Below are 10,920 nucleotides of genomic sequence, written 5' to 3'. Positions count from 1 at the left end.
TATAAGAAATCAATTCTGCTTTTCAATTCTTTTAAGCTTATTTGAAAATCAAATTATTAGAACTATAGATAATAGGTATTACATAGAGAGATATCTGTCCGCTCAAAGTTTGCTGTTACGAGTATACTATTATACTTATTCGTGACGATATTATATTATAGTGCATAATAACAATTAAAAAAATAAAAAAAAAACACGAAGAGTTTTTATAAAAACGTAAAAGTAGTGTAATGTATTTCATGAAAAATAAATTTTAATTAAAAAAGTGAATCTATTTCATAAGGATGGAAATAAATATAACAAACATTTTGTTTGTAATTTTTTTACATATATCGGTGCTAAATTGTGCTCATTTGACAAGAACTTATTTTAAAGATGAGTATGTAAATAATGGTGAAAATATGCCAAAAATCAGTTGGTTATTCAGCAATTCTATTGATAATTCCATTAGAGTTAAAAGAGCCAAAATTGATTTGACTGAAGATAATTTATTAAAATCTATGAATATCAAATGCCGACAAAATTTAAATCGCTTGTGTCATGTAACTAAAAATAATGACGAATTAATGTTACTAGAATGCATTCAAAATTTTAAGGTATAGCTTCTAATCATTTGTAATTAACATAAAACAAGGTATGTAATAAAATAAATAAAATAAAATTATTATTTTTATCTATTTACTTTTATTTTACAGCCAACTGAAATGTCTGGTATTGATGATGAATGTCGTCAAGCCATTTGGGATTATATCTTAAACATTACAGATAATTCAAATATAGAACGTTTATCTAAAAAAACTTGTGGTAGAGAATTAGATTCATTAGATTGTTCTGGTTTTGGCAAAAAACATGGAGCATATCTTTCATGTTTAATTGATCAAAAAGAAAAAGTCAAAAATCCTAAGTGCATTGCATATATTCAAAGATTAGAATGGATTGCAGTTAATGATTTTAGGATTATAATAGGACCATTTTCTTCAGATTGTGAAAATGATATTAAAAAATTCAAATGTGACAAATTACAACCATACAGAGATATATCACAAGGACAAATATTGGCTTGTTTACAAGAACATGTTAATGAACTTCAACTTCAATGTAAAAGACACATTCTTCATGTATCTGAAATACAAGCAGAAAATATCAAATTAGATCATCAATTATATTTGGCTTGTAAAAATGATCTCAGTGAATTTTGTCAAAATATTAGACCTGGGAGTGGTCAAGTATATAAATGTTTAATGCAACACAAAACAAATAGATCTATGACAGCAGTATGTCAAGAACAACTTACAAGAAGAGGAAAATTAATTGCATCTGATTACAAAGTTAGTAAAGGATTGGTTAAAGCTTGTAAAGATGATATTAAAATTAATCATTGTAGAAGATCTGCATTTGAAGATAAAAACATAAGACTTGCACAAATTCTTCTTTGTTTGGAATCAGCAGCAAAAAATGGAAGCAAAATTGATGGGGATTGTCAAGCTGAAATGTTTGATCATAGAAAACTTTTAATGGAAGATTATAGATTATCTCCTGAAATAGTTGATGGATGTGCTAATGATATTACAACCTTTTGTAATAATTTAAAAGTTGGTGGTGCAACAATTCATTGTTTAATGGAACATACTAGAACAAGAAAAAAAAAATTAAGGATATCTAGTAAATGTCAAAGAGCGGTAATTAAATATTTATATATTTATATATTTTTATATATAAAAAATTATATAATTATAAATAGTAATTAAATATCTTTTGTCATACTAATAGATAGAAGAATTAATTACGGAAACTGATGCTGGAGAAGATTGGAGAATTGATCCTATTTTAAGAGAACAATGTAAATTTGTTGTCAATCGCGCTTGTAGAGATGTAAGAAATATTTAATCAAATGAGAAAAAATTTAAGAAATCTAAATAATATCTAACTAAATAAATAAGCAATATTGTAATTTATTTTAAATATAGATACACGGAGGTGATGCTAGAGTAATATCATGTTTAATGGAACAGCTTGGTACAAAAATAATGACAAAAGCTTGTGAAACTGCTTTAATTCAAATACAATATTTTGTAGCTAGAGATTTTGAACTAGATCCTCAATTATATAGAGCATGTAAATTTGATGCAATACATTTATGTCATGCAAGAAATGCATGGGCCAATGATGGGAAACAAATGGATCCAGAACGAGGACCTCTTGTTTTACCATGTTTATATAGACATGTATATCATCCTCAAAAGAATATGACAGTAGGAATTTACATAATTTCACAAATAACATTGTAAATGAATTTATTTAAAATTTATTTTTGAATTATTTTTGAATTGATTTATTTCAGTTAAAAACAGAATGTATTGAAGAAATTAGACGTGTTATGAGACAAAGAGCAATAAATGTTGATTTACAACCTGAAATTGAAGAAGTATGTTTGAATGAATTAGCATCATTTTGTTATGATAAAACAGCAAAAGGAGAAGAAATATTATGCCTCCAAGATAATTTAGATCGGTAATAATAAATTCAATTATATAAAAATTAAATTTTTATATTATATTTTTAATCTATTTATTTTTTTTTTTTTACAGTTTAAATAGAAATTGTAAATTAGCAGTTGGTAATTTTACAGAAGAGCAAGCAGAACATGTTGAATTGAATCCAATAATTTCTGCTGTATGTCAAGATATCATGGAACGTTATTGTGAGGTATATAACTTTTTAAAAAATTTAAATTAAATATTAACAAATAATATATATTTTTTTATTTAATTATAATTTATATAAGAAATTTATAAAATATAGGAAATATTAAAATATGGTAAAGATGAAGGTGACATGATGGAATGTTTAATAGAACATAAAAATGATTTTAATATGCGATCTGATTATAAATGTAAAGCAGCAGTAGAACATTTTCAATTAATATCATTAAAAAATTACCACTTTACATATAAATTTAAAGAAGCTTGTAGACCTTCTGTTAAGAGATGGTGTCCAAAGTAAATAAATTTTTAATACAATTTCTTAAATATTTTATAAAAATTTTAATTGATAAAAATATATATATTAAATTTAATATTTAGGTCTAAAACTAAAGCAGATGTAATAGAATGCTTAAGTACAAGAGTACAAGAAGATATAATGAAAGATACACAGCATCATATACCAAGAGAATGTAGACAACAATTAAAAGCACAACTTTATCAACAAAGAGAAAATATTCAATTTGATCCTATTTTACAAGCACAATGTATGAATGATATTAAACAATATTGTTATAATCTTGAACCAGGAAATTCACAGGTTGATGTGTATATTTATCTTATTTAAATTATTCAATTTTCTATTATTATTTCAATATTAATATAAATATAATTTTTATAGATTCTTGAATGTTTAGCAGCACATAAATCAAAATTATCCGATACATGTCATAAACAATTGTTCAAAATAAGAAAACAAGAATTTCAAGATAGTTCAAGTGATTTTGCTTTGTTGAATAATTGTCGAATAATGGTCAAGCAATTCTGTCATGATATCAGCCGTTCACAAGCATTAGATTGTTTAAAAAAATATAAAGATGAACCAACATTTGATGATAAATGCAAAAATATTGTTGTTCGAAGAATGATTGAACAAAATACAGATTATAGATTTAATACTGCATTACAAATAGCATGTTCTTATGATATTAATAAACATTGTAAAGAGGTAAAAATATGTTACTGATAATATTTTTTTTTGTTTTTTACTATTTCATTAAACAAATAATATTTTTTCATTAGGTGTTATTAAATGAACCTACAGATAAAGAACTTGAAGGAAAAGTTATAAGATGTTTAAAAATTAAATTCAGAGAATCTAAACTTTTAACAAAATGTGAACATCAAATGACTAACATACTTAGAGAGGCAGCCTTAAATTATCATTTAAATCCATTATTAGCCACAATGTGTGCACATGAGGTATTATTTTTAAATTAATTACACGAAAAAAATAAATATATTTTTATTAATATAATAATTATTTATATAATATATAATTATTTGGAACAGATAGAAACAATTTGTAGAACAAATGAAAATGATTCTGGAACAGTAGAAGAATGTTTGAAAATGGAATTTAATGCTGGTAATAGAGATATGAAAGAAGAATGTCGACTTGAAATTGCTGATTTAATAGAGCAAAGAAGAGCAGATATCAATGTAGATCCATTATTACAAAAAGCATGTGCTGTTGATATCAGTAAATATTGCAGTGATGTTCCGCAAGGTGCAGGCAGACGTACGTAAACAAATATTTATATAATTAATTTATAAATTAAACAAAAAAAAATTTTTTATGTGTATTGGAAATATAAATCAAAATTTTATTATTATTAGATATCAAGTGTTTACAAAATGTATTAGAAGACAATAACAAGTCTCTACAACCCGATTGTTACAAAATGTTAACTACTAGGATTGAAATGTTTAGGAATGCAGCAAAAGTAATAAATTTTTGTATAGTATTTAGAAAAATATCTATTCTATAATTTATAAAAATAAGAATTCATTTATTTATTTATTTATTTACAGTTAATTGGACCAAATTCAATACAAGAATTATATTCAACAGTAAATCAGTCTCCTGCAAGACGATATTTTATGATCATTGCTTTGACAATGATTGGTATTATTTTCATTACTGGTTTATTTTGTGGAAGAGTGACGAGACGAACAATGATAATGAAAAATAAGTGATAAATTATAGTGAAAAAAGTCCGTCCTCGATTGTCTATCACTGTAATTAAAAAGAAAGAACAAAATAATTTTAAGTAAACATCGAAAATTAAAAAAAATTAAGTGATTATATTAGTGATTTTTTTGCAAGATATATCAAATTGTGCAAAATATAAAAATAAAAAATCACATATATATTTATACATATATATATATATATTTCTTTTTCGTTTTTTTTTATATACGTATAAATTTATATTACAAAAGGGAAATATTTGTTTATTATGTTCATGTTCATTTACAATTTATCATTCAATAGTATTATTATAATATAAAAAATTATAAGAATTTAAATGAATGGAATGTATAATAAGTTGTAAGTGATTTGCAATTAATATAGATTTTAAAATATATATAATATATATATATATAAATATATATAAATATATATATATATATATATATATATATATAGATTTTAAAATATATATATATATACACACATATATATATTAATAGAGAATATATATATATACAATAAATTAAAATGAAGAATAAAATTTTATATCAATATTTATACATTTATATGATATACAACAAAACTTCGTAAAAAAAATCATTTATATCAATATTTATACATTTATATAATATATAACAAAATTTCATAAAAAAAATTACATTTTATTTAAAGTAAAATATATTATCTGGGCACAAATTACCTTGGTCTTCCATTTTAAAGCATTAGGATTCATATAAATATTATTAGATATTATTAGATTATTATATTAGATATTATTAGAAATGATTTATAATTAATAAACTTAAATATTATATGATATATATACAATATTACGTAACATTACATATTTTATGCAAAAATTCATGCTCAATTCATAATAATTAATGATTAAAGTTATTTAAACATTGAATATGTTATTATTGTATGATAAGTTAAAATATAAGACCAAATATTATGTTAATATAGAACATATTAAATAAATATGCAATACAAGTAAAACTTCAAAATAAAAATAAATATTTAAATGTAGTTATACCATTGTTAATTATAATAAATAAATTTTTTCCCGTATTTATGTTATAAAAAATATGACCTAAATATTATACACATAATTTAATATTAAATAGACTAAAAATATTAGAATTAAACAAAGTGGTTTTATTTAAATTAAATTCTAAACTACATATATATTTTCATTAAAATATATATTTATTTAACATGAATCATATTAACAAAATTTTAAAAAGAATTAAACAAAAATCCTTTTATTTTTCTTTTATAGTTTTAATATTTGAGTTTAAACACTGCGCAACGGTCATATGTATAGTTTAACTAAAAGCCGCAAGAAGACGCGATAATCGCATGAAATACAAGACCTAGCAAAACATTGTAACATCAAAAACCTCTGTAGCGCAGGTCCATAATGTTGTTTCCGTTGAAAGGATAAAATTATAGCTACAGTAAATGTTGTGAAAAATATACATTGTTTAATATTGTGTGTGTTAAGTGTATAATATAATTGTTACAAAACATTTGCAAATCATTATTATTACTGATTTCAGGAACTATATACATTGATTATTTTAAATAATAATATCAAATTTATTATTGAAAGATTAATGTTTAATGTGCATCGAAGAATATTATCATCGGATACAAAAAAATATTTAAAAAATATAACGTGTGTGACAAATGTCGAATCGTAATGAACTGCGCAACGATATAGGTGTGGCGCGTAAAAGAGAGAGCGTACATGCATGTATACGTAGCATACGTGCAATACGTGCTCCCTTGGAATGAAGACAACAAAGAATTGGATTAACTTTCCCCTGTTACGTTTATATTCAAAAAACCAATCGATTGCTTCCATACAGTGTTAAATATAATTTAATTTTGCTGAATATAATTTTATATGTATATATAAACAAGGTATTCGTTTTTGAAATCGAAATAAATCCTGTGCCGATCTTGAAATAAATATCTGTGGTGTTAAAAACATCGTGTGGGTGCGTGTGCGTACTCGTGCCCGTGCCTGCGCCTATGCGTCTCCGTTCGCCAAGTTGTAGTGATCTTCGCAAAGGTAGTGGCGGTGGTAGAAACAGTGAAGGTGGTGGTGGCGGCGGCAACAGCAACAGCAGTGGTAGTGAAGGAGACAGTGGAGGTGGTGGCGGTGGTGGCGGCGGCGGCCGCGACAGCGTTTGGAGGGAGAAATTTCGTATATCGTGACTGAGTTAGTGCGTGTACGTGCTACCGCGCGTATATGTTTTCTCATTCTCAAGATTGTGCGCGCGTGTATTGTATATGTATGTATGTATATTGTCGCGCGCGCGCATTAACGGAATTCACGATCAGACACGCAGGGACTCTCAACAAATGTTTAAATGGACGCATCGTCCATTATCACGCAAGTGTCGCGGGATGACGAGCTAGGCCAGTTTAATAATGGGAAAGGTAGGTGTCTGCTGTGAATACAGCTTGCCGCCTTACATTTTTTTTTACGTTTTTCTTCCAGATGCTGGATGGAATCTGCACCTGTTACGGGACTGCACCGCACTCCTCACCTTACCTCACCTAACGTCACCTCTTACTCCTCTCCTGTTATTCGTCTATGCTTCATTTCGACGTCTCTTTTCCTCTCGCCCTCGTTTTTGTCTGGCCTCGCCTCGTTTTGCCTCTCCTCTCCTCTTCAAATCATCCTTCTCCCCTCTTTTCTTTCATTTAAGTTTCGCGTTTAACTTATTTCATCGTGTAGTATCCTACCTTGCCGCCGTTTTAAACTATTTATTATATTTTGTTATATGATGCTTGATATTGAATGAATGATTTAAATAATGCAATTAAAATCAAATATTCTTCTCTTCAAAATTTTTAAATAACATATAGATATTATTATATAAATATTTTTTGCTAATAGTAATTTCTAATAATTCATTTTGTAAATTAAACAAAAAATAAATTTTCATATGCATCTCCTTAGTTAATTAATATTAATTATAAAAAAAATTATTTTTATTTCTCCAATATTTTTGTGTAAATATATTTATATTTTGATATAATTTTAATAAATTTTAATAATTTTTTTTCATATAATGCATTTTTTTGATATATATATATATATATATATATATATATATATATATATGCATATGTATATTCATAAAATTTATTATTTCAATACAAATTTTATTTCTTCCAAATGTAGCTCAATTACCACAAGAAAATGAAGTGGCCAACAACAATCCAGCCAGTGGCAAAAAGCCAAGAGGGCGTGGACTTCTGCGGTCTCTACTTTGTTGTCTTGGTAGAGGACGTGGAAGTAGTTCAAAAAGTTCAAAAACAAGTTCATTGCAAGGTGATGGACATGGTTCTCCATCCCTGAGGACTGGATCCCCAAGGTTCCTTCTCCCACCTGTCAGACATCAGGATATGCACAAGAAGTGCATGGTGATTGATTTGGATGAAACACTAGTGCATAGTTCTTTCAAACCAATCAACAATGCCGATTTTGTTGTTCCTGTAGAAATTGATGGGACAGTACATCAAGTATATGTTTTAAAGAGGCCTTATGTGGATGAATTCTTACAGAGAATGGGTGAACTTTACGAGTGTGTATTGTTCACTGCAAGTTTGGCTAAGGTATATTATGTAAACATTGTTTATTACTATCAGTTTTAAGAAGAGAGTTTTATTTGAATATTCAAAATTTCTGGTATTTACAGTATGCTGATCCAGTAGCAGATTTGCTTGACAGATGGGGCGTATTTAGAGCAAGACTGTTTAGAGAATCTTGTGTTTATCACAGAGGAAATTATGTTAAAGATTTAAATAAACTAGGACGGGATTTACAACAAATCATTATTGTTGATAATAGTCCTGCCAGTTACATTTTCCATCCAGATAATGCAGTAAGTTTTAATAGAAGAAATATACACACATGCAAAGAAGAAAAAAATACATAGAGATATAAATTATAAAATAAGTTTATTTTTAGGTACCAGTGGCATCATGGTTTGATGATATGACAGATTCAGAATTATTAGATTTAATTCCATTTTTTGAAAAGCTTAGTAATGTGGAGAATATTTACACAGTCTTGTGCAATAGTAATCATCCTTATAATCAAGTACCTTCGGCTGTACAAAATAGTCCAAGCCCAGGGTCAGGTTCACTTGGTGCTTCCTAGCCCTACCTAAATTCTAGCCAAATAGTCAGTATTGTCATCGCTCAATGCACTCTGAGGAGAATTTTAATTGGAATATTCCACATTGCTTACTTGTTATGTAGCAATGGACAACCAGGTATGACTCATTAAATGCTGGATATATAATTAAACATTTATAAAAAAATTGCCAAAAAGAGATGAAAAATTGAACTAGATATTAATTGTTTCGATAAAACATAAATCACTACTTTCTTTGTTGATTTCAGTACTTTTTTCTGAGAAATAATGATATAATATGATTGTTCGCAGTATATCAAAAACAATGAACTGATTTTATTTATCTAATTGTTAAGGTATAGTTGATAAAAAGTTTAGAAATATTAATTAGTTATATACTAATTGGTTATATAACAAGATATTTTTTTTAATTAAATTGAAAAAAAATGTTATATTTTTTACTTGTGAAAAAGAGTAAATGGCAATGATAACAATACATGAAACATAAAATTTGATGAATATATTTACAGTTGTATATCATTTAAATTTGTGTAAAATACATCCAAAAATTATTTGCATAAAAAAATAATTTAAAGTATAATATAGAAAAAAAAATCATATTACCTAGAGTCTTTTGATGAGCCATTATAATTTTTTCTTTTGAATATTCCGATTATTTATCATAATTTTGCATTGTTTTTAACAACATTATGCTAGTGTGAAACTTCAATGAGTTTTTCTTTTTTTATGATTGTCATATATTGAAAATAATTCTTATGTATATTTTATGAGGCTGATAATTCTAAATATTTACAAAAATATAAAAATTTTCTTAACTATTTAATATTAATATTTAATATTAAAATTAGAGAAGTTCATTGAAAACTTGTATATTTGACTTCATTATCATGAAATCAATAAAACTTTTTTATAAGTGAACATAAAAGATTAAAATATAAATATGTGAAAAAATAATGTATACGCAAAACGAATTATTTTTTCCATTTTTTTATAAAATAAATTAAAAAAATGAAATATCAAATCTGACAACATTAGTTAATTTAAATTAAATGAAAACTATGAAAAAAATGAAAAAAGTATGATATTTTATTCTTATTATTTTAATGATATTATAATTCTATTCCAAAGAACAAAGAAAAAATAATGCAATAGAAATTTTATAAGATAAAAAAAAAACAATATACATTTGAATATTATATCAGTGCATATCATTTTTTTCAAACAATTGCATTGATGAAGCATTATATTAATCATTACAATATCATTAATAAATTAGAATCATTTAGATGTAATCCATAAATGGATAAACATAAAAAAATATATATTTACTTGTAAATACACTTATTAATAGTCAACAATTTTGACGCTTAATTCGTGCATAAGAAATGTACAATTAGAATTACACTTTTATATCCAAACTATCGTTATTCATGCTTTTTTATTTTATTTGTATTGTTGGTAATATATTCATCATTATTAATGATATATTAAATCAGATTTTATTATATTAATAATAGATTAAACCAAATTTTATTATATTGTCATTACTTAGTTTCAAATATCATATTTTATTATATTATTTATCATATTATATTTTTCAAAATAAAATTTAGAAAAAAGCAAACAACTTAAATAGATATAGTTTTATAATGTTTATAAATAAAATTTTTATTTATATATATTATATGTGCTTATTAGCTTTTATCTCTTTCTAGTATCGATATATTTTCATATGATATATTTATCACATAATATAATATAAAAATTTATAGTCACACATTAGTCTTTCTTTTGAAATTTCGCGCAATATTTGTTCTATATTTTAAATTAAGAAAAATAAGATATTGATAAATAAAAACAAAGAGTTTTATTCATCTTTTAAGAGAAAAAAATTAGTTATAAAAAAGAGTTAATAAATTTTAAAATAAATTTGTTGTTATATTTTAAAATAATTAATCATTAAACTAGAATTTAATAATATTATACATTTATGATTTGGA

The 10,920-nt window shown here is 25.0% G+C and overlaps 2 protein-coding genes across 4 annotated transcripts; both read left to right on the top strand.

Annotated features, from left to right (window-relative positions):
- Positions 1 to 143: 143 nt before the first annotated feature.
- On the top strand, positions 144 to 4,941 carry Glg1 (Golgi apparatus protein 1). 2 transcript variants are annotated; one of them, XM_003695138.4, is made up of 13 exons: positions 144 to 596; positions 696 to 1,679; positions 1,771 to 1,872; positions 1,968 to 2,252; positions 2,342 to 2,511; positions 2,589 to 2,706; positions 2,803 to 2,999; positions 3,084 to 3,303; positions 3,385 to 3,711; positions 3,786 to 3,965; positions 4,056 to 4,284; positions 4,383 to 4,489; positions 4,578 to 4,941. In XM_003695138.4, exons 1-13 carry the CDS (start codon positions 285 to 287, stop codon positions 4,740 to 4,742), a joined length of 3,396 nt encoding a protein of 1,131 aa, XP_003695186.3. In that variant the 5' UTR covers positions 144 to 284; the 3' UTR covers positions 4,743 to 4,941. The 2 variants fall into 2 exon arrangements, with proteins under 2 accessions (XP_003695186.3, XP_086763755.1); XM_086907629.1 differs by having other exon boundaries at positions 480 to 634.
- A 996-nt stretch (positions 4,942 to 5,937) lies between these two features.
- Positions 5,938 to 10,412, top strand: hzg (CTD small phosphatase herzog). Of its 2 annotated transcripts, XR_001112354.3 has the most exons (5): positions 5,938 to 7,191; positions 7,943 to 8,376; positions 8,460 to 8,645; positions 8,732 to 9,038; positions 9,169 to 9,941. XR_001112354.3 is itself a non-coding variant. In XM_003695133.4 (4 exons), the coding sequence occupies exons 1-4, from the start codon at positions 7,122 to 7,124 to the stop codon at positions 8,921 to 8,923; spliced, it is 882 nt and encodes a 293-aa protein (XP_003695181.1). In that variant the 5' UTR covers positions 5,938 to 7,121; the 3' UTR covers positions 8,924 to 10,412. The 2 variants fall into 2 exon arrangements, 1 of the variants encoding a protein (XP_003695181.1); XM_003695133.4 differs by having other exon boundaries at positions 8,732 to 10,412.
- Positions 10,413 to 10,920: the final 508 nt, after the last annotated feature.

Source organism: Apis florea, unplaced genomic scaffold, assembly GCF_048593485.1.
Source record: "Apis florea isolate Af1SG1 unplaced genomic scaffold, ASM4859348v1 contig_2897_pilon, whole genome shotgun sequence".
Classification (NCBI taxonomy): Eukaryota; Metazoa; Arthropoda; class Insecta; order Hymenoptera; family Apidae; genus Apis; species Apis florea.
The sequence above is the reverse complement of the archived record's forward strand: the minus strand, read 5'-3'. Positions and strand labels throughout refer to the sequence as shown.